General features: G+C 36.3%; 1 protein-coding gene across 2 annotated transcripts in view; it reads right to left on the minus strand.

Moving 5' to 3' along the window:
* Positions 1-25,884, minus strand: part of LOC139808477 (serine/threonine-protein kinase MARK2) — an 83,857-nt gene that overhangs the window by 41,537 nt on the left and 16,436 nt on the right. Inside the window, exons 1-2 of one of the 2 annotated variants that reach the window (XM_071770522.1) lie at positions 24,970-25,137; positions 16,216-17,906 (exon numbers count right to left, since the gene is read on the minus strand). The exons of the other annotated variant lie outside the window; for it this stretch is intronic. Coding sequence (XP_071626623.1) covers positions 16,216-16,620 — 405 coding nt within the window. The 5' untranslated portion in view covers positions 16,621-17,906; positions 24,970-25,137. Of the gene's footprint in view, positions 1-16,215; positions 17,907-24,969; positions 25,138-25,884 lie in introns of those variants that run through there. 2 annotated transcript variants of the gene reach the window in all.

A 25,884-nucleotide genomic window follows, 5' to 3' on the forward strand; every position in this document is an offset into this window, starting at 1 on the left:
TATTGCCTTTTTATTAAATGGATAGGTATATTAACTGTTGTTTTAAACTACTAGAAGTAGTTTAGTTTAGTTTTCCACTAAAGTTTGAGATATAAATATAGAACGTGAGAGAAATTAGTTTTAGGCGCAGAAACTTTCTTGCTTGGATTTCTTTCAGTCTCCCGTTACGTTCAGAAAAGTACGAAGAAAGAAGTACTCTATGATCAACGAATCAACTCCTCGGAGCACAATACGAAGAACGGATATAATTTTGAGAATGATAATTGCGTGAATTGCAAGCCAGTCGCAAGACGACTGATTATATAACGCCAAACGCTCCGTCATTTGTCGCGCATACGTAAAATCGTGGAGCTAAATTTCAGTTGGACGGGTCAGCCGCGTGCGTCTATTCCTTCGGGCAGCAGTTTCGCGGATAAATATACGATAAGATTGCAGTCTGGGAACTTGATTCGCTCAACTGCTGAAAAGATAGAGAGCGGCGGAAGCGTGTGATTACAAGGATTATCGGTTATCCCTGATTTTTATTGCCCTTTCCGCCGTGGTGGACCATCCGTGATATGCACGCTGATTAACTCTCAGAACGCATTCCTCTCGTCTCGACAAAGATTCAAAACGTAGAGAGATAACTATAACGTTTTCGATTTGTAGATAATTTTCATATAATATAAAATAAATCATCGTTAAAGATGTATACTTTGTTATTGTTTGCGTTTTATTTTTTCATTATCATCTCTATAATAGCATGGACGATCATCTAAAAGCATAAGATAAATGAGCAGATGCGTTTTGGTAGTCTAGAATAAAGATCTATTTTACACACAATTTGCAATTTCCAATTTATTTTGAACACTGCGTTCAACTGAATGAGAATTAATCGCGCGACTCATCGTTGGTAAATAGAAGATTTGAAATAAGCCGCGAGTTCTTACTTCTCTGTGCAAGCGTTTTTATCGGGGTTACCGTGACTAAGGTCGGAATAATTGGAGCACGAAGCTCGTATTTTTTCAACCGTTGATATCGCATTTTAAAAACGCAGAAAAACCAGTACAATTTTCTCTCGAATAATTATAGCCTTCAGCGAAGTATTTTAGAGACACGGTCGTTATACGTCTACGAGCAAAACGTACATACACGTGCGTCCAAGATAAAAAAATAAAAGTATAAAAGTGTAAATAAGATAAGAAAGAGATAAGATACAAATGGAAGTTTAGATACAGGTATATACCTTCATATGTACCGAACAAGTTCTTCGCACGCAATTTTATTTTTGCTACTGTGAGTTAAACTCGATCCCTGCAATATAATGATTTGCTCGGTGAATTGCAGGCGAAGCGTTAACATCGACGGACCTCTCTCATTTCTACAATCTCCGGGATCGGTCTATAGAACCGAGGGGAATCTAGTAACTATATGCCACAAGTGGCCAAGCAACCGCGTCGAGTAGCATGCAGATATAGATGTAAACTTGATTCCAGACTTATACACAGTCGTTTATTTTAAAAGCGACTTAAGTATGTGGAATAAATTAAAATGGATATTTTTAATCAACGTAGTTTATGAATTTCTTACGTTTCGTTCGCTAACATCAACTTTTTTTATATATTTGATATTTTAGTAATTTTATAATATTATTCTAGGTACCTTTAGGGAGTATTATGAAAGCAAAGTAAAGAGATCGTAAATTACTGAATCGAAATGAGAATTTCTGCAATTTCTTTAGGTCGTTCGAGGCTGAAGGCTGTATCAGTAATTAAACTTTCGATAAATGGACTTATTTGTCAGCAAGCGGAGCATTGCGGAGTTACACGATGATATTATTCAGAATCAGCCAGCTGTTGAATCGTGGGAACAATTATTCTACGATACGGTTCGCGATACAAAAGATTGCGTGAGATCTTCGGCCAGTGCTGCCTCCTTTCTGACTTCCGTTCACGCTCAGCATACGGCAAACGAGTTTTACGTCCCGGTGCGTCCAAAGGGTTTCACGCGGCGTGATTATCTCCATCTCAGGTCGGGTTTCGACTCTGTATCGCTGAGTGAATCACGGGAAGAGAGAGAGAGAGAGAGAGAGAGAGAGGGGGAGAGAGAGAGAGAGAGAAAATCCTGAGTGTTGCTCTGAATAGAGATATGTTAACGATATATCAATATCGAAAGCTTTTAACGAACAAAAACGATAGAAATCTGTGTAAAAATATACACATACAAATGTTAGAAAACAAATAAAAATTGAGGGCTAAAAAGAATAGAAAAATTTTAATTTAATTTAATTTAATTATGCAGTTTAAAGCTCTGTCAAAATAATTTATTATATAAATAAAAACATTTTTCTTGTAATAGTAAAATGATTACATTTTTTAAATATCATAATAATTCAAAGATTTTAATTTCGGCAAACAGGACTGATCTCTGATAAAAAATTTTATTGATATCCACGACAGTTTCTTAAAAAAAAAAAAAATCTACTCAACACTCGTACTTTTAAAATGCAAACAAAATGCTGGTAGAAACCTTGCTGCTAATTACAGCGATATCGCCTGTCTACAGATGGCAGCACTATATTAAATAATGAATATCGTATATGCCAACATTTAATGAATTAAAAGTGCGTACAGATAATTATAGCGTAACGCGTGTCACTTGTTCCGTTATGTGATTCGATATCAATTACTTGGTTAATAGATATATGTTTGCTTTAGGAGCTTTAAACGGTGAATTATATTAGTAATTAAAAATTAAACGTTAATTGATATGATACTATAGTAGGTACGTCCAACGTAAAGCGTCACATTTTACATTTTATTAAAAATGAAAATATTCGCGATACGTACAGTAGTGTACATCAGCAGGTGTAATGCAAGCGTTTGCAAAGCATTTGCAAACAATAGACTGTTGTCTTTTCAAGAACACTAGACGATGAAATGAAATACAAAAGAAACAGCATGGAGTAAACTAAAAGTTTCCCGCGAGACACTTTCTTGTTATTATATTACTTTCTTTATTTCACGCGATAAAAATCATACTCGCGCAGATGTTCTCATTGCAATAAGCGAATTATTGTGAATTCCTCGCGAAAGTTCCCTATATCACTTACACTTAACTGAATTATATAAGCTATAAATGCATCTGCTTTATCTCATAGAACTTTGCAAACGCGGGATAAAAAGTGCAAAGGTATACATAATCGAATTTATATCGTCGTTATTGTATCTCATTAGTAAGCGTCGCGTCGAAGACCTGGAACTTCGAAAACGCATTTACCGGCAACTTCGAGATTCTCGCGTCAACTTTCGTTTTAGCAAAACCGACTTTTAGTACAGAAAGAAAAAAAAAGAACGGTAATAAACGTGGGCACTGGTATGACTTTCAACAGTTTCAATATAAAAGCACCAGTATATAATTGCATTTTAAAAATCATATATAGATCCATCTTTTGTTCTCACAAATATATACAATTTACAACATAGAAACAGAAATATACCAGTATAGATATGAGATATAAAGTAAAATATATCTAAATACGTCGCTCGAACTGTTTCGGTTGTATAACGAAGAATTGTCGATATCAGTTCAAATCACGATGAATCATACCAAACATAACGGTACTTTGCGGATGGAGATTAATACGGGCGTTTCCGTAGAAACAGCCGATAATTATGAACTCTCTTACAGACTTTTCTATCTAAATACATAGTCACGAGACAATGGCGAAAGTTGTATCGACTGTGAGCACATGATTAGATCTGCCAAGTCCTTAGAAAGCAGATCTCCCTTTACGCGGGGAGACTGAGGCGGATATTTATAGAACTTGTGAATATATGTATAACATATGTCGGGATATGTTACAACGACCGCATTACATCATGACCTTTTTTATCACGTGATCGAGCACGGCTGACTCCGCGTATGTGCTAAATCGAGAGGTTGATGAGCTCGCGATGAACTTTTTGGCACCTATTTACTTCGCGTAACACACATGTTTTTTCTATAAAATTTACAAATGTATATAATCTATAAAATAAAATCCGTATGATAAACATAACAAGGATAAAAATAATAAATATAAATAACATAAATTCGGTTAATGTTTAATATTGCTAGTTACTAATTTGTCGTAAAGCAATCTAAAATTAAAATTAGAATTAAAATTAGAATTAAAATTAGAATCCAAAACGTTGCAAGATAAACGGTGAATTATTAAAATGTTTTTACCAGTTCTCAATTTTGATGAAACTGTCTAACGAGGACAAAGTATCCGCCGCGCTATTATCGGCCAGTTTGTTACAAAGACCGAAAATAGCTCATCGATCGATATCGAGATGGAAACATCTTTGCGAGGTTGAAAGAAGTCTCGTCTCCCAAAGACTCTTCGGATTATCCGTCGACTCTTATAGCTGGCGCTTATTAGAGATCGACTTCTTGAAGCGAGAAAATTTCACGCCAAGGCGCGGTTTCGCGACCCACGCGCAGAGGATGCAGCTTTCCCACATGTTAGACACGATTAGCGTTGGCATTGTTAATAACGGGCGGCAGAAAAGCCCCAGGAGCGCTAAAAGGATCTCTCGAGCGCGTTGCGTGCTACATAGAGCGAACTCGTTTTTCCGAACGAGTCCGAAGAGGAGTCACGCACGACGCATTTGCATGCATGTGGCAGTGGTTGCACTGTGCCGCATATACGCTCCGGCTTGCATACATATAGATTTGTAGAATGTAGATACATGAGTTAGAATCGCGCCAGCATTGAAGAGTTGGGTTCACTTGGGCAATAAGAGCGTGAAACTCAAAACTTTCATTATTCAAGAAAACGTATAATCGCTACAACTACATAAATGTGTTTATCACATTAAGCATTAAGCTATTCGTTTACAGCTAAACATAAATTTTGACCTATATTCCTATTAAAACTGTTTACTTTCAAGCTTTTCAATTCACCTTCTTGAAATGTGGTTCAATGATTTATATATATATATATAGGTTTATACCGTTATACCCAATCTATACTTATAACTTCGAAGAGCTTATGTCCAAACTTTAGCTGTTTGTTTTTTTAATTATATATTTCTTTGTTCTATATCGTGCTCTTGATTTCTTCGCGTCATGTATTTCACAATCAGTCGAAGGAGACTAGATTTGTCGCTCGAAATGTTACAGTGTACCACAATTACCAATCTCAAAACAATTAATCGATTATAGGGAAACAGCAAAATAATACTAAAGTTTCGAAGATAAAAATTCTTAGAAAAATTCTTGGAAAAATATACGAATATTATTAGACGACACAATTATTCTCGTTGCAGCCGCGGCCTCAGGCTCAATGGCTATTCGGCATACTAATTGTCATCGCGTCACCAACCAAACAATTATCCGCTGATGCAGACAGCTGCAACGTAAATGGCGTAATTAATGTCGGGTTCGAACATTTAGCTAATAAGCGCGATGTAAATTGTTTCCGGATTATCAGCCAAATCAAGAATGACATGGTGCTTCTAAATAATCATTTAACACACGTGTAAAGAAAAAAATGAAGTCCGCAACGATAAACACTGTGACGAAAATACTGACGAAATACGTGAGTACATGTGTGGTATTGAAAAGAAATACAATGCTATTTTTATTCTGCGCGTAGTCTTTTTTAAGAACGCCCCGGTTTCAAGATCTCCCAAGCTTTTCCAATGTCTCTGCTTTAAACAGAATAACGAATATTATAATGTTATGTTTTAGAAGCTAGAAAACTGGAATGTATTTTTTACAAGCTGTATATTTACAAGCTCATAATGCGATACGCTAATAAAACAACGATATTTCCGCTGGTTCGCTTAATTACCGTTAATAATATAATCGAATGCTACAGTCACTGTATATATCGTACTGGGGCAAAAGTTATTTATTTGATAACGCATTCATCAGTCGCATTTGTTTGAAAGGGCTTGAGAAAGTCTAAAAAGGAAACACCTTGCTAAACACTCGTGTATGCATTCACGTATTTTTTTCGCATGTCGGAATTAATTATGCAGACATACTGCAGCGCATAATCGGCGTCGGCGAATAAAAATTTCCATTCAGACATCGCCTCAGCAACTGCTTAACGATGCATCGCGCAATGCGTTTGCTACGCAAATATCGAGATGCTTTTATCTGCGTTTATAGCTTTACAAACGCGTGACGACACGTGGCGAACGTACATTCCGGATGAACCAAGAATAGTTTACAGCTTTACGAAATCGGATGCTCTCAATATCGAAGCCTCATCTCGCGTTTGTTAGTCGAAAAACATCAAAGGTTTTATGTATTACCTTTTTATTGCGCGATAAACTGTGATAGCAAATTTAATATATCTTATAAGACATAACATAAAGACCATATATGACGCATGGCATATACAATATAAAAATGTCAATAGCAAAAAAAGAATAAAAGCAAAAAATTAATCCCGATGACTTAATGTATATTATCTGCATTAATTTTTAATATTTTTAATTAATAGTATTTTAGTCAAACAATAATATAATCGATAACAACGTTACTGAGACCTATGAATAACAAGGGAGAATATCCAACGCGAGGAATCGACTTATTCGTCGTAGGAAACAAATTCGACAATGTCACGATTATCGTAATCTGTCAATCTTTGAAGGATTCCGCACCCACATCTCCACGTTTGTTCGTGTCGGCGTTATAAATCTTGCCATCTAATATCTTACGCGAACTATATATCAAGCCCGCATCGAAAACAGTCCATTTGGGTTAAATTTTGGAAGCGGAAAGACTCACGCGCGCATTAGCGCATGTGATGCAATGATGAATTTATCGATCGTAAATACGAATCAACCGTTTCACACGTTACGATAAGGTCACGCGTATACCAATTTCAACCTATTTTCGACAGCGCAAGAGTTTGCTATGCCGAACACATGTAGATCGCACGTGTTACAAATTATTTCGCCTCGGCACGTTGTGATTGACCAATGATTTTTCATTGAGCACTTCTCATACGAAAATAAACAAAATTTTCTCTACTTCAACCGTTCCAACACGGTAATTTTAATCCAATTATTCGGCTTATCACGATTCCCTCTTTCTCTGCAATTTTACATAATTCTTGGATGTATAAATAATAATTGGTATATAGTATTATAGGTATATCTTGAGAATTCCACATATAACTATCGTTTTTTAATATTTTATTTAGAATCGGAGAACACGATCAGATGTGCTCCTATAATAGTGCAGCTTTGTAATTTAATATTTTTATTAATGCTAAACTCGTAATGCTATAGAAATTATAGATATTTTGTAGAATGAGAAGAACTAGTTTATCTTAACATGCAGAAGCGTTAAAAATCATTGGAATTATGATCCATGAAATAAGAAATTTTCCTTTCAAGAATATATCTCTTTAGAGAAAGAGATATATGAATAACGAAAAATATTCTTATATTATGTTTAATAAGCACAACTGTTTCTAAGAGAAGCGAATCCGTAAATCGTAGCAATATATTCGTAACTTAAACAGTGAAAGTGCATGAGACGGTTAAAAAGGATTTAATAAGAAAAAACGTGCTGTCGTAAATGATATACAAGTGCGTTATAAATCATGTGTTAAATTAAAATGTTGCAAAGCCTCCTTTAAACAGGCATCTTCTTATCGGCTATAACACACGTGCATGTACGATAAATAGAATGCATTTCTCTCGTCTCACGTGTTTCAAGATAATAAAATGACTATTCAACGTGTGTGAACTCTGTATAAAATGTTCAAATACATTTAGAACTGCATGAGAACTCTTTTAGAATAACTGGAACGTTTTATAATTGATCAGGATCTCACCTTTATTCCCATAAAGACGACTTCTTTGAGCGATAAAAATCCTTTAAAAATTAAGGAAACAATGTTTACGTCAGAACTCTTTCTAGAACTTATGTAGAGCTATAAATCTTTTAAATTCTAGCAATAAATATAAGAAAACTGTCCATAAAAGTGAGACGCTGCGTGAATCTAGCGTTTCAGTTTGTCCTAAGATATTTTTTGTGCTTTAATGACCAGAACTAATTGTATAACCTATAACTGTAAAGAATTCATGTTTTATTTTTAATAAAACCAGAATTCTCTCTCTCTCTCTCTCTCTCTCTCTCTCTCTCTCTCAACACTTTACGAGTTTTCAAAAAATAACACGCCAGTTTCACACACACGACCATTCAGCATTAAATTCGAAGGATACAACTAGTGCAAAAGCCTAAACTTTTCAGTATCAACTGTATAACTTTGTTTTTTTTGCAATCTTTATTAATCTTTAAAAGAATGTCGAAGCAACTATATCTTCCTAACCCAATATATTCTATATTTATCAATGTTTTGATAATATAAGTCGGTCTTTTTAAAATCACATTTTTTTACGCCGAGCAATCGAATCATTCTGCATTCTGAATCATGTACCAATGTCTCTTGGTTTAAAACTCTAGTATTTGCGCTCTTGGTATTTATGGAGCATTTTTCACGTGACAGTTATAACATCCAAGATAATAAATTGTCATCAAACCGTCGCGACATTAGGAAAATTTTTTAATCGCCGAGACAAGTGACATATTTATCGTCATTCTTTTTTTTTCCAGAAAAAGTTGCAATCGAGAAACCGCATCGATCAAATGCCACGGAAATTTCGTGAAAACTTTACTTTGTTCTTCCAATATTTTTATATACTATAATAATTTTTTTGTTTTGCGGTATTATTGATATCGTTTGTGAGATGAAGCTATTCTTAGCGCTCGCGAGTTATTTTTTGCGAATATTTTTCGTAATACTAAGATAAAAGAAGCAATAAAGTTATCAGACAGTCGACACGAGATATTTGAGCAATATAGAAGCTCATTAAGACAATGAATAGATATAATATATTGAATTAAAATTGGAAAATTATACTAATTAAATTTCTTATCTTTCTTATCTTTCGTTATACGTTATACGTTTTGTTTTTGCTGTTATTATCAATATACATGCGAGTATATATGCGCATAATATTTATAAATCATTATCAACTTCTACTGTGTTTAGGCTTGACTTTTGACAATTACGCAAGCGAATTTTATTTTTATTATACGTTATTTATGGAGTTGATTAAATAAAATGATGCATCTTTAAGTTGCGCACTAAAATAAAAACATATTTTTGATCATCATCATTTTGATCATCATTTTGATTAATCAACGGTGTATACAATCTAACCATAATTGCAAATTAAAATTTGGCTTTATGCGATGAAAATGGTCGGAACTTTATAAGAAACCTTACGAGATTTATTATTGTTTCATGAACTGACAGATTAAGTATTTTGCTTATCATAAATGCGAATAAACTCACGTTACGTAATGTACCTTGTCTTGGCAACGTTATCATTATCATCGTCGTAAAACCAGACGCGGTCGTTTCTCAAAACTTGGAATCCGTCTGACGCAATAAGAAATGTCGTAATATTAAATTTCGATTGATTAATCATCCTACTCACATGTCACACATGTCACGCACAAGTAAACATTAACGGGCGTGGTATTTTCCATTACGTAAGGAAAGTGTATGAGTGCGATAAGGGAATTACGATTAAATTATTTCACAAAAACAAGAATTAACAACAATATACACATATATGCATACAGATGGTTTATAATAAAAATAAATTATTAAACACGTTTCTTTTGCATTAAATGTATTATTAATATATAAATAAAGAAACGTAACAAATAATATAAATATAGAATATTTTATCCTCAATAAATACTTATTCAATTATACATATAATGTTTTAACAGAAAATCTCTCTCCGCGGTACTCGATAATCCGAATGTTCACAATTCCATCATTGATACAACATATTCATACCTGTTCATATAATCCGACACATTTACGACGTTCTCTTATCTTAAATTTATTACCAATTTATTTTTTATTTTGCAAAAATAACTTTAATTGACTTTAATAAAATAATGCGAGTGCAGAGATCACGCTGAAAAATGAGAGTTGTTAAGTTTGTTTTTGTGAATTTTAAGATCAAATATCTGCGGTTACACTCATGTTTCCTTTTGTGCGTGCGTGCGTGCGTGCGTGTGTATGTGTGTGTTTGGAAATCGGAAACTTGCAACCATTACGAATATTTTTTTAAAAAGTTTGCCATTTAAATTCTTCGTTAAAAATATGCGAAAGGCTGGAGGTAAATATGATGATTTCGTAGAAAATATTTATAACGTACCGTCATATTGCTACGTGCTCATTACAGTCTATATAATAATCTCTCTCGAGCAAATAGAAAGATTTGAATTATGAATGTCACGTGTAAATCTACAATGCGTTATCTACAAAAGGAATAGGTCTTTTCTCGACACAGATATGCCGCGGACCAACGAGAAAGCATAAAAGTTCGTCACATGATGTGTAAAGTCAATACGTACACCCACGATCGATACACGCAAGTTATTTTTACGATAACCGCTTCATTTATTGGATCGATAACCTTCAATGACTGACATTATTATTAGAGACCTTAGGGAATAAGATCTAAAAATAATTCGCGGCGTTCAAATTTGTACCCCGCATTTTTGCAGAACCAAGCCGTCCGCGTCGCCTGAAATCAAGTTCCAGCACAAACTTGAAATCAAATAACTATATTAATATTAAATATGTGGAAGAAACATTTTATTTCGCCTTTTGCCATTACTGGATAGGAATGTTCTTCTACTATACATATCAATTTGAAACAATTATCTTCATTGCCACGATCATTGTTACATTTTTAACAACTGAATATTATAAATAATTCGCAACGTATTTGTGAGTATGCACGCACCAAGTATTCGCTGGGGGAGCTTGAATTGTTTGATAGGTGCGGCCTTGATGAAACTGAAACTCCCATCCAATGTTCGTACGAATCCGACTCAGGCGTACGATCTCTCAACTATCACGGAAGTGAATCGTTTGAATACTCTCTGACGCGTCGTCGGCAAGAGTCGATTTTACTGCACGATGCAACATACGAGCATTCACGTTCGCGCGAGAAATGCAAGCTCTTCGTAACATGCGGCGACAATCAATTGCTAAGAATTGATTGTTTCGTAATGTAGCCACTTCCGCTCGCGAATGTGACAGTCAAGTTTGTCGAACGATATTGCGGGGATGTTTATTTATCACCGATGAAAATCTTCTCGATTCGTATACAGAGTATCCAATATGTTAAGATTATATATGTAACTTAACATAATGTGTGTGATGATCTGATGATATACCTATCAAGATGTGTCTGATCATGTTTTTAACATTTTAGATTTAAACATTTGTTTCCGCATTATACTTAAAAATAGTGAACATACTGTACACGGCATGAGCTACAATCATCTTTTGTTTATCGCTTTATGAATAAATCGCTATGCAAATTTAATGGCTGGAGCTGAAAAGTGTATCCCTGATTTCATAATAAAAAGACGACTTGCAACTTGGTGAGAATCTTCCTAACTCGTCGCAAAAGTCGTTTTCTTATTCATAGACTCAAACGCCTGCATAACGAGTTCTCCACGAGAGCCGATCGATTTCAGTGAAGCTTGTTTTTGCACTCAAACGTCGATAAATTATCGCGAATAACGTGCGAAAGCAAAAATAACGAGCAGTTAAAAATATCGAAAGTGTCTGAAGCGCGCTTGTTCACTCTTGTTTGTAAATACGCCAAGTTCTTTTCGCGAATAATATATATATATAGATACCTGATTCGTACGAATTGATGCTTTATAAGCGCTGATTATTTTATCTCTGTCAACGTAAAAATATTTCGTGGGCCCTAATAAAGGCGACATTGGTGTCTCTCAATCTAATGGAAAACAATAGATGTCCGTTTTGCCGCGATGGAACTTTATTTCCATCTTTTCAGAAGCAGACGACGCGACGCGTTAAACGTGCAACATGCGAGTCACGTCTCCCTCGATACTGTTCGAAATGAAAGGAAAACACGAGTTGGCTGTCTGATAATAGCGAGCACCTCATATTTTCTGCATTCTGAAAACAGCGAGGTCCCGACGCGCCACATACAGGAAATTGGAGCATATATAGGGTCTCGGCGCCGCGCCGGTTTAACCCGCGCATCAGGATTACAATGGATAAGTATGGGGTATATCTAAACGCGTAAACAACACAATAGAGATAGAAGGGAAAGCCCGTTTCTGAAGTAAAATCAGAGCATAAAATACTGAAAAAAATATGGTAAAAATAGTAAAAATGGCGCGCGCGCGTTTTATTCTTTTCTTTCAGGAACAAGACAGACAATAAAATTAATTAAATTTTAAGCTAAAAATGCATTGTAAGCAAAAACAATACTAAAACTAATCGAAAATGTATAATTTTTTATATTGCATATAAAGATTCTAAATATATATATAAATTGCAATGCCAGTTACTATTTGATTATCTAAACACGATAAATAAGGAATTTCTTTGTAACCCTTTCAGCTTTCATCAGTTGTCGTATAATTTAGAAAAAGATTAAATTAATTTCTTACTGCAAGACAGTAATGTACATTCTTGCAGATCACTAAACAGACAAAGTGTAATAAGTTCCTTATATTTTCACCAGACTGCAGCACGTACAACCGGGAGGATTAATGCCATCAGGCTCGCATTCACAAGGAGACTTCAAAAAGATAACTTATCGATTCTCTTCATTTTTTTCTGGAAATAGAGTACTTGAATTATGTTAATAATTATGTGATATAAATTATGATAATATTTATTTTCTCATATAATGTAGAAAAATATTTTATTGCTAAGTGCCCAATAGCATTAATACTCCCATATATGCAACAGCCAGAATTACGATAGATGATATAAAAAGATATACTCGGGAAGCTAAGCTTCATCTAATTATAATGAATAACTCGACGTTATTCAGATAACATTGAGGTAAATATTTTTAATAATATCTCGTCAAGAAAAGATTAACTCCAAATTAGTCTAAAAATCTGAAAAGTAGTAAAACTGATGATAGTTCTGTGATACTGTGTATAAAGCCTCTCTAAATGTACGTTAGCTATGCTAGCAGTACATGCATATGCAATAATATAATGGAATTTATAATGCGAATAACTACTTCAGACACTGTAGCTATTTAATTAGCAAACAGAAAATTTTAATGAGTACCATAGGAGATATCCTACAAATTTACAAGGGATGTCTGACGCTTCCACGTACAGATAATGAGAAATTGTATGTAATAGAATCTCAAAGTTCTTGATACACACATGGAATGAGTGCAAATTTCAGCCTGACCTTTCCAAACGACATCCTGGGTACTTGAAGGTGCACGAGAAAACAAAAATAAAATTGTAGCAGCCAGAAATTGTGGAAGCTCTTGAAATTATAATATTGTAGATATATTTACCGTAACGAGATATAAGAATTTCTAGAGCAGATAATCAAACATTTGTAACTCTTCAATTCTAGTTTTGTGTTATAATATATATATTATACTATACAGTATTGAACTCTCAAACTACTATTTTAATTATCTCTACTTGTATCAATATTCTGTATGTTCAGTTCTTTAAGAAAAAGAATTGCCGTCAATATTTGTAACTCTTCTTTTTTTCTCACAAGCAGAAAAATTATTAAAGTTAACATTATTACTAAGATACCTTATCTTAATGAGTCTATATAATGACAAGATTTAAATACGTCATTGAGTAATTGAAATTCTTGTTTTAGTAAGATCCAGAATATTCAGATCTAAATGTGGTATTCTAAAGGAAACGTTTCTATAGCAAACCACACACTAAAAGAACCAGAAATGGAAGTTTGTGAATTTTCATAGCAACCACTATGGACCGCATGAAGAAAATTCGAACCTTGACTGACGCTTGTCTCGACAAATGAGCCAGTCAGGTGCAAACTGCAAGTCTCTTCGCCTCCGCAACCACGCCAATATGGACTCGAGCACCTGTGCAGTCTGCGAAGGTGCGTTGCAGCTTGCGTGCATGATACGTGCGTACATTGCTATATTGGTGTCGCGTGCACACACATACCTACACACACACAAGCAGCGACGGTGAAAGGAAACCAGCAGCGAAAACGCAACGTTACACGGTTGACAGGCACGCGGCTCGGCTCGATTACTTCTCGCAGGTTTTTCTTCGTTCGTCCGTCGCAAAGGCGGAGAGACTTGTAGCTTTCGTAATATTGGAAAGTACTCGGCACATTGTCCCTTGAGACTAAGATACAATAATAATGTCAGGTTTCCGGTGTATTCGCCACAGCTTCAACGCCCTGCGACGATCAGCGAAGAATGCAGCTCTGCAGACGAAACGAAGAATGTTCAAGAATGATAAAAACAAAATTTTCTTTCTGTGAATATTAAGATTTATATTTTGATAAAATATGAGATATGATTAATAATTATTTCAATGCAGATTATAAAAAAAAATGTTTTTCGTTTGTGTGCGATTTGATTAGTATCGTTACATATCAAGTTAAAATTAAAGATTGTTTATATAATTGTCATCTTTTAGAACTGTCCGAATTAATCGTAGGTTTTAATCGTTATCATTGCCTATTATGTATAGCATATTATTACGAAATAAATATTACTATTACTATTACGAATTAAATATTCAAAAATCAATTAGATTCATTCCGCAAACGTTTATATAAAATCAACTGTTAACAATCGGATTTTGTATTACTCTACTCTTGTAGGAAATACTCTACAAAACAACTTCGGAGAAACCCTGACTTTCCTCTTAACAAATACATATTCGAGGAAAAGATGTGATAGATACGAGATAACTTAATTAAGACTTGGATAAATATCGATTGAAGTGACTCAAAAAAAGCGTAAAAATATAACGTACATAGAAACGTATATAAAACGTATATAGAAAAGAACGATAACGTATATAGAAAAGTATAAAATAACTTTTAAGAGGAAAATAATCATACCTTGAAGAAAGAGAAGAATAGTAAGCTTTTTTTCTCATTATACCTACTTTAGTTTAATCTATACATTTTTGAGAATCATATATCTATTGAATGTGTATTTTATAAACCCAACTCCATATTTTATTTAAATTTAATATCTTGCAAAATATAATTAATTATACGTCACGTAATTGTTTTTCATATCTTCGCAAATTAATGGAATTAATAGATAATATTGTTCAACTCTCGAATTAAAATTTTACATAAAATGCGCGCCGGTTTGTAAGAAATAAATCCATAAGTTAACGCGTGATCATATAGTATATTCTCTATGTAGCATGAACCCACGAAATTATTTTTCCTCGAACCAAGAAAATTTCCGAGAGAACGTTTATGACCTCACTCTCGAGATTGACGTGATCGTATATTATACGTTTAATAACGGTTTCCACGAAATAAATTCAGTTTTTTTATTACGTTTCATTGTTCGTACAATATTAAAATTAATCTGTTGCAACGTAACCATAAATAATATAAATAACCAGCAAAAATTTGTTGAGATAAGAAAATTTTATAAAGTGTAATTGATCGCGAATGATTAAAACAAAATCTCTATTTATATTATCATTTCGTAAAAGTACTCGCAACAGTTAAGTATCTATGATATAGTCTTTGCGGAAAAGAGAAGAAGAAAACTCTTAAGCCGTCACTTTCTCAAGCAAGTACAATATTATCGATCATTCTCCACTCCTAATTATCAGACTCAATGGTCGATTAAACTTGACACAGACCCGGTACGTATTTGATTCTCCGCGCGACGTATTTCGCGCACCTGCCGCAAATAAACGATCGATATAATCGCCACATTTATTCAACTTGTTCACTCGTACGGGCACACCGATTTGTTTCCTTTTTTTAAGTCGTTATTATCCGCAGATGGCAAACTGGTTTCAGTATTTTCAGCGGATTGCGCGCATTTCGAGCTCGCAAAAAAAATACGGTAAAATACATATATATATATATTTTTCAGTTTGTTAACTGTTACGATTATACTGAATACATACTTTAATAAATTCCTACACACAATTATTGTGCAGCTATAGGAGCTGCGTACGTCTCCGTATCGCTATATAACGCTATAACTCGACGCTCGACGCAGTCAATTATGACAAGGAATCGTCACTCGGCGTGAAAAAGTCGAAGCGCGAATTCGTGGTTGTGGGGAAGAAACGCTCGCGGCAGAGAAAGGCTTTGGGTAGTATTCAATAGTGTTTTCTTACCTGGAGCCTTACGCGCGCCCTGGAGTAGCGTTTAAAGTTGGCGTTAAATCTGGAGTTTGCGTTTGACGAAGGAGGAGGCACGTCATAGTCGTTCCTGGATATACGCGTAGACGGTGGAACGATGGGATGGCCGTTGGCGACAGTAGGAGTCATCGTCGAGGCGTTCGTCGAGGGTGTATCTCGATGGCTCTTGGTACGCCGCAACAATCGGCGCACCGTGTTTTTCACCGTCGCGGCGATGTGCGTTCCGCCTCCGCGTTCGCCACCGCCGCCACCACCGCCACCCTCATGATGACGATGATGATGGTGCTGGTTCATCGTCTTGTTGTAATCCACCACTTTTTTGACTCGTGTCGACGTGGGCACGGGTGCCACCTTGTGGCCACCCGTTTCCATCACGTACATCGTGTCCACGTGCGGAGCAATCCTGCTGGATTTCTTGCCGTACGGCCGTTGAACGATGACGACGAAGACCGCCTGCACCGGCCTCTAATCGACCAGAGAGCCTTCCCTTCTGTCGTGAAATGGAACGCCCTGCCGCGAACAGGCTTCACCGTTCGATATTGTGCACCAAAATTCCGATTCCCAGATGCGACTTGACGATAAAGAACCGCGGTTTTCCGCAAGAAAAAATTTCTTTTTTCTACATACGTTTCTGAGAATGTATATTATTCTGTGAAAGGGATTGTGTATACTTATAGATAGCTCTGTTAGATCTCTTACACAATTTTGATATTAGGATATTTTTCGTTTTGGAAATTTATATTCTTTACTTTCTTGAAAATATTTTTTTCCTCTCAAGTGCTCTCTTTTCGTTTATTCTTGTAATTTTGCTCCTAATGATGTAACGTTTGCCGTAATATCTTTTGCCGATGACTCTGTTTTGCTCTCGTCGTAACCGCTCTGTTACTCTTCGGTTACTGCTGCGCGTAATACGGCTTCAAGACACTTTCTCGGAAAGCTAAAATCGTATTGTGAATCAGAACGCATTTCCGATCGCAAAGTTTTAAGTATCTTTGTTACCACGGCAAGAGAAAGTTGGTTCGATTCTTCGTTCCTTTCACAATTCCTCTCTGCTTCCCCTGCAACATTTACTACGAGATCTCGATGCCTCTTGTTTTCTAAGCGACAGAGAGAGGATATCGAGCGCAGCTGCAGACCGTCCGATAATTTTACGCGCTCTACGCGCTTAAGTCACTTCCACGAAGCGCGCAAAATCAATGCGTTCGAAAGGAGAAAGCGATATAATTTGTTTTTAACAAGTCATGATCACTGGGCAATTATCAATTAAAATTAAAATTAATTTATCGAGCTTCGATTTCTTCTTCCGGCGATTTTTCAAGATATTTCTTAGTCACTCTTCTCTATAATACAATTCTTCATCGATGCGTCCTTAAAATTTTTGGTGCAGTTCTCAACGGTCGTTCAACTCGTTCGCCGTGGTAAATCATCCAGAGTTTCGCGTTGAGCTAAACTTTCGAGCAATTTAACCGTGACGTGGCAGAACAAAGTTGCCGCTTGTTAAATTGCGACCTTGCGGATTGTAGCGGTTGCGTGCGTTGTATCAACACTTTCAAAATCAGTTTACAATTCACCAGCGATCGCCCAACAACTCCTCTCGCGTATCGAGCTTTCGTAGAATAAATCGATTTTCAACGATCACTTCTCTCTCGACCTTCACACTGTGCTATCTACGGAAATGAGTCCAGGAGTTTGACAAATTTTCGAGTTCTCACGTCACTTCGGCGATTGCGATTCGACATTCGCGACACTTTGGGCAAATCGATCTTGCCTCGAATGTCGTAACGCAAACGAGAGACAGGAGAGCTATCTCGCTTGACTATAATGCGATTACTATCACGACGATGGCGGCACGACGACGACGAAACGTTACGCGGTTTCCTCCTTCAATCGCGACGTGGAGCGGCGGTGATTAATTTTGCGCGCGATGCTCTTCTATTGGTGCTGCTTCAGCGAGCGTCACGCCAGTTGTTTGCGCGAATTCGGTCCGACGATAAGTTTTACACGAACGGTGTGTTGCTCGCAGATGTTGCTGCCGAGGTTGACGTCCCCGGCAGGTGGATGACGTGAATTTCTTTATCGCAATCCTCAAATATTTAAACGACTTACTGCAAACGTCATATGCGATTTAATGTAGGAGTAATTAGGAAGCTTCTGAGAGTGAAATTAAAATTTCATTCATATTAGGAGTTGATTGGTAGAAATTAAATGTTGATCGACATAGATCTCTTAATCTGATGATTATATCCTGAGGAAGAAATCGCGGAAAGAACTGTGTTTGTATACTTGTTGTACAAGATATTTATAAATAGATATTTATTCAGTCAAAATTATTAATTAAATTCTTCATTTTCTAAATAATGAAATCGAGAGAGAGGGGGGATGAGAGAGAGAGACACACAAGGGAATTTTTTTTCTGAGACTATCACTGATCATCTAAATTCTAAAAATAAGACATTTGTATAATTTTAGATATTTTATATAATAATACACTGAACTAAAATAATCTTATGGGCATTCCAACAGCTGTTTACTATTCAGAAGCATTCCGTTGCTCGAAGAAAATTGAAAAATACTAGGTCTACACAGTATCGTCTCAGGGAACCTAAGTGCGAATTATGAACGTACCTGGATGCGCTCGTTTATCGATTTCATTCCCTAACGCCAAGACGTTAAAAATTCCCCACGTAGAGAATGGATGAGATATACATATTACGGCACGGATGCAATTAGCCGAGGGTCACTGCACCCAATGAACCTTCCCGGAAAATCACAGCGAGAATCGCATTACTGAGGCCGTCTGTATCTCCAAATCTATCCGAACCAGGTCGTCGTCTTTTCAAGCCGTAAATTGTTAATTCGTCTCGCGCGGAAATCCAGTCGCGAATGGCACAAATTAGATTTTCATTAAGGTAATATATAATGTCTCTATATACTTTTCTATAAATTCTTTATCGCATAAATTTTTAGAATTTAAATCGAAACACCGTGCAGCCCAAGAAACATGTTACAAAACTTTAAGTAAATCCATTCGAAATCACAAATCTAACTGAAAATGTGATATCATTTGATGAGATAGAAATCGATGACGTTACGGTGCCGCGGTATTAACGTGATGCAACGAACGCGGTGAGAGAATCTGTTCAATTCGGAGTGTGCGCTATTTCTATAATCGGAATAATTAATATACTTTATTCCGTCTAGGCGTGATAACGCGTGTTATATTTCTGCGAAACATGCGAAGGGAAACTCTCGAAACATACAGACTGAATCCAAAATCTACTTTCAGTTTATTTAACCCTATGAATTTAACAGTGTACTTTCAGCATACGCCCTAATTACAATTTTAAAGCGAATTTAGTCTCAGTAAAAACTATCTTGCTTACGAAAGTGAAAAGTACAGAATTAATGGAATTCACATAATTTTGATCGTTAAATTTTATCGCACGTCGTTACAAATAATCGCGTGAAAAAAATAGAATAAATAAAAAACCTTTTAAGTTGATTATTATTATGAAATAAAGTACCGAGAAAAATGTATTCTGCATAAAAATGTCCATGATTTTACGCTCTTTAAACTTGCCGAAATTAATATTACTCATCAAATTACATCATCAAAATTAATTTTTCTTTTAATTTTTTTGCGACATACCTTAATAATGGAGCAATCTCTCGCGTAATATTAAGTAAAGTGAAGCATTGTAAATGATTATAATCTGAAGCGAGAAATGCAAGTAATGCAATAGACACAACGTGATATCATTATTATTTCCGGCACGCCCGTGAATGCCCGAAGGTTAGGCACTCGCTCTCCATTCGTAACACTAGCTAGATACAAAATGATACTACGTACTGAACTGTACTGTACAAAACGTAAAAATATTACAGGCATCGAAATGATTTAATGGTCTATCGCGGCAATATCGTTGTTACACTAAGTTGTGCCGCAGTGAACTAAATTTGCTGGCGAGTGTTCGCTCGAGAAATTGCAAGAGAAAATCGCGAAGACTAATATTCATGGATTCACTCTGTTCGCAATATCGTTAAAACGTTCTGGCAATCATCGATTCCGTTCGCGGCGGTCTTCTATCAAACATTAAGGCATCTAATTGAAAATTATGTAACCTCGCGTGATCTGTATAGAAAGCTACTTTGCAAAGGAGAAAGAGAGAGAACTACACGGCTCTTCAATAACGTTAATTTATTCGGGTCTTTAATGGTTATTATCTCAAAAAGAAAAGAGGAGCCCGCATCTCTTTAAATCCAATTCCATTAAATTAATCACCTGTGATCGACCGTAATCGAGCGCAAAACAATGCGTAATGTAAAAGCTCGCAAGGTCAAGGTGGAATATACATCGGAAAGTTCCTTGAAGCTTCGCGATAAGGCTATCAGTTTGACGTGTGTCCAACAAAAAAATATATAGTCTTGTAACAAACCGTTTAAAATCTAAAATTCAATATATATATATACATAAAATATAAAGTACTAAAATGTATATACAAAATCTAACGCGTGTTTTTAGATAACAGAACATCCCATCCGTCGATAGTGCGGATAGGATAGAATTACAACGGATATCCGGTCGTGTCACGAATAACGAACGGCGGGCTTCTCCTTCGGGCGTAATCGTAAGAGGTCGACATTCCTAAGCGCGCAGCATGAATCACCCGTCATGATGGAAAGACACGACAAAACCAATAATTTTCATGTAAACACGGACGAGGGACGGGTTCTTAGAACTCTAGACATTCGAATCAGAAATGGCGAATGTAACATGCTATTCGTTTCATAGCTGCGATTTACTACGCTGTTAATAAATGTTGTTAATAAATTAACAACATAACATCGCGATTCTATTTTACTGACGTGATATAATTCTATGAATATAAATTTAATTAAAACTATAAAAACAAAATCTATTTTATTCTTAACTCTCTTTATACATTTAAATAATAATCGCACAATAAATACCATATTAATAATACAATTTACAATAAAAATAACAATTGATACAGTGAAAAAAAAGTTTAGCTTTATAAAATTTATATAATTAGAAATCTGCGTGACGTAAATATTTGAAAGAAAAAAAAACGGAGCTGAAGGTATATCGAATGTATAGAGAATTAAAAATTTCTTTTGTTCGTATGTGCTCGACACGACGCTCAAGGAAGGAAGGCAGTTTCTCACTAGTGAGAAGAAATTACAACGCGTCCTCGTAGATGTTTCAGGCGACGTCGCAAAGGACGGCATCGACGTGTATATGCGTATGCGCGTGCGTGTGAGCGGGTCTCCTTGAGCTCGGTAGTGCATATCTCCGTTGTACGATGCACTCTCTTTCGCTACCTACGCGGCCTGGCAGGGCGAGGCGCAGGCGAATTCCACGATATTGTTTTTTTTCCCGTGTAAAGCGCGGAAGAATTCGCATTTGCGATCCATCGAGTGAGTGAGCCTTGATAGTGAGTGACCAAATGTAGATAATAATAATGAGAAAAAAAATAAAAATAAGAAAAGAACAACTTCTTAATGTCGTACATTGAGATGAACATATAGTGATTCACATGGTAATTTCTTGCAATACATATTTTTGCGAACTCTCAATACCGTTAATAATTATAATTTATAATACGTTTTTCGAATCTTTATAGTAAAATAAATATAATATATTTGGCAAGAGATATATAAGACATAGAAAAATAGATAATAAACACAAGAAATAAGTTAGAAATAAATAAAAAAATAAATTAGACGCGCTATTGTTTTAGATTATTGATATTAGAAGTATTTTGTTCTTTCAAGAGTTGCAATGGATCGCATTCACCGTCGCTAACAGCTAATAGAATTGCGTGTTGACGCAATGGGCGTGTTGAGTCGACCGCGAAACATCACACCGTCACCACCCACCGTACAACAGAGTCTTGCACTCGCGTAGATCGCGTTGAACATCAATACGAAATACAAGTTGCATTGAGATCGATAAATCGAGATTAGATTCCGCGTATGTACAAATGAAAAAAACTCATAAAATTTGACGGCACATTATAATTGGATATATTGATCAGCTTTCGCGTGTTAAATTATATGTTCGTCTCTACTATGAAATAAAAAATTCGTAATTATACGAACCTAATCTAAAATTCTTGAAGAAATTATCATTCATCTATGTAATTTTATCCATTATTTTTAGGCTTAAATAATTTTATATATTTTTTAAATAAATTAATTAATAACGATTAATATAATTTAAGCATCAATAAGTTAAACTTTACATTTAAAAAAACATTCCATATTTACTACAATTGTATAATTATACTGTATAGTTATTATTTTTTCATCTCTTTATTCAATACTCTTTTTTTTTAACAATTAAAGGTGTATTAAACAATTCTGCTCCAAACTCTTTTCACGTATGTTTTAATATCATTTTTAAAGGATAAGAAATCTCGAACGATAACGGTACTTGCAACACACACTTTTCACTGGAAAAATGCGGCCATGAATTGTTCGAGACGGGAGTGATCACGAGATGCGTTTTATGCGGTCATCGGAGAATCGCAGTGCCACGACTTCCTAATAATGTTATTAACGTAAACGAGTTAACGCTATTCTCGGATGTATAGACGCGGAGAAACCGGAAAAGTACAGTGGCATAAATCGCGTGAACCCTAAGAATTTCAGAGAAACAGCATTATAACGATACTCCGTTGTGCGTGAAATATATATACCTACATTACGATAATGCGTATATATAATGTATATGGCGTCGTGCAGTTTGTTTTCCAACTTTCAAGTATTAAACGATAAACTCTAAAAGTGATAGCTCCAATCTCTTGAGATAGTAATCGCAATCGCGAGTAAAAAAAAATTACCATGGAATAACAATGTAATTTTATAGCATAATTATCGCGAGTATATCGGCTATAATAAGACATTGGCCGTTAGCCAGAGAAATAGGCTGCGTTGATAGGCGATTGAGCGAGTTAATGAAGCTAGGCGCTAGGCGGTGCGGTAGCGCGCTTAAAAGCATCCCGATCGTCGGATAGATCGATCGATAGATCTCTTTAGTCATCCACCTTATAGTACGCGCAACGTTACGCGATAACGTTCCGTGTATCCGTTCCTCGAATGGACCTGTTGCACCTTCGAGGCGCAAATTAAAAAGCATCGCGTTGCCGCACAATGCATCATCTATGCGTGTCACGCGCCTCGGGGAATCGGCGTTGCTGCGCTCTTACGACATTCTGCTTAAATTGGTAAAACTGCAAAGTCAGAGTGCTAACTAGAAATGTAAATCGGCAAACCGGTCGTGATAGAAGAGAAGAATTCGGTTTTTTGTAACACCGAATTTAACACCCGCATCGAACGTGAGAGCGGATCGATACTATCGCAAAAGACTAGTCAATTGTCTTTAGCAGACGTGCGCGAGAAGCCCGATGAAACGATATATATATAGGGGTATTTCCCCTATATATGAGTAAGCGATTGCTCTAGAAATACAAGAAATGAAAAGTTGTTACGTTACCTCTTGTCGCAGAATATTGTAGAAATCTCTATACTTTCATATATAATTCTTTTGTCTCTTATTGATTTATTTTATGTACATTTAATTTATTTCTTTCATTACATTTTTCTCGGATAATTTATTCGTTTAAGTAAAATTGTTCTTTGAAATCTCGATTTCAGGTTTTATAACGCGTTTTAGAAATTTTTCAAGGTTTTATATACTCTTACTCATTTTCGTATTTGATAAGCAATCGAGCGAGTCATTAGTATTCATATTTATATAACACATTCATCGTAAGAACATCTCGAATCCGATTCCAACTATGATACGCAATTTACTTGTGCATAAAATTTCTATTCTTTTTTAATTTTCTTTGTTAGCTAAACAAGGAAGTGGATGCTTGTTGAATGAGTAGTCATGTTCGACGAATACGACATTATTCATTGTCAATGAACAGTGTCGGAGTATCGAATCTCTTTTATACTAGCATACGATTCCCGACGAGCGCTACGATGAGCTGCTCCGGCCTGTCTAAGACCGGAGCTTGCCAATTGTTGGGCCAATGTTTACATCGGTGGTATTAATATCAATGGAATAATACGCCGGCAGGCACGTGTTATCCCTCGACAACCAACGACGTCACCCCGGAATACGCGCGTCATGCGCGTTTTCCAAAGAGATCAACATCGTTCGCCGCGTCGGCTATCGAAAACAAGATATCTCGCACGGATTACGGCATACTATACTCGTACGAGCAACAAACAACCGTATTATCAGAACGAGAAGCGTCGTCGGATGCGTAGAATCGTTCACAGTGCACCATCACTAGATAAAATCCACCGATTTCATACCGTGATGACTGCAGCGAATCGTCCTTTCACTTTCCGTACAAAAAAAAGAAATAAAAATACATTACAAGTTTCCGCTCTCGTCACATCCTCGTGCCGCCATGTGGCCGAACGAAATAGAGAAGAAGCGGAGAACGAGCGGTATGCGGAAATTAATCGTCGGAAATATATGGATAGTCAGAGAGGAAAGTACGCGAGGCAAACAAAGCTGTATAGCGGGAGTCGGGAGTCGGGACAGCGAAGTCCGCATCCTTGACATTTCGCTCGATTGACACACGTGTGCGTCGTTCGGGCGAGATGTCGCGTACGCGTCTAGTTTTGCTAGTTCGATGACGATTGCGATGTATCGGTATATGGCCACTATACGCAACGCAAACACACCATTGGAGAAAAGGGCTCCAATTTCGCGGAATTGTTCATCGACGCGTGTCTCTCCTCGCGACGTATCGTGCCGTCTATCGAAGCACGAGAGAGGAAAAAGTCCGGTCGTCGTGACACCACATATACACACTGGCAATCGGGCTCAACGTGCTGCTCGATCGCGAGTCTCGTGCTAACTGAGCGCGTCGAGCGGGGATACGCGAGCTCTCTTCGTTGCTGGATCTTGCCAGCGAGCGTGATACGCGCTGCTCCCGCCTCCCGCGACTCCCGCCCGTCCGCCGGTCTCTCGCTTTGCTCCACATGTCTGCGTGCATGCGTGTACACTCACACATATTGCGGCCGGGTCGGGGCAGACTCCTCAATCGGGCTTCGGTGAGATCACGAATCGTTTGCGCATGAAATTGATACTGGTCGAAATCAATAATTTCAATGAACGTAATCGCAATTAAGAGACGACATCGCGCAATCTTTTCCTAGAAGCGAAAAGACGAACGGCAAATATTCGTGCAAACGTATGCTGCAATCTCTATCACTTATTTTCGCTGTGAAACGATGAACTTTTATTGGAAGAGAGCCACGTGAGAGCGACATGAAAAGATAAAAGAGAAGTAGACAAGTTTTTACTGACAGATACACGATACATGCTTAAATCTCGATACGCGTGAAAATAAAGTATGTGTTTGTTATAGCGCCAAGAATAAAAACCAAGTAATATCACAAAAGGATTTCAGTTAAATGTCAATAATCATACCAAATGTTTTAATATAAAACATTAGCTATTATCATCGACAAATGTAATTTTTATCACTTATGGGTCTTTTGTTTTCAGAGCTCCAATTACCGTATGACGTATTTTTCCTATTCTCACAGAGAATCAAAAATAGACCTCATGTTATATTTCAAGCCTCAATCATA

The sequence above is a fragment of the Temnothorax longispinosus genome, chromosome 2, assembly GCF_030848805.1.
Source record: "Temnothorax longispinosus isolate EJ_2023e chromosome 2, Tlon_JGU_v1, whole genome shotgun sequence".
Lineage (NCBI taxonomy): Eukaryota > Metazoa > Arthropoda > Insecta > Hymenoptera > Formicidae > Temnothorax > Temnothorax longispinosus.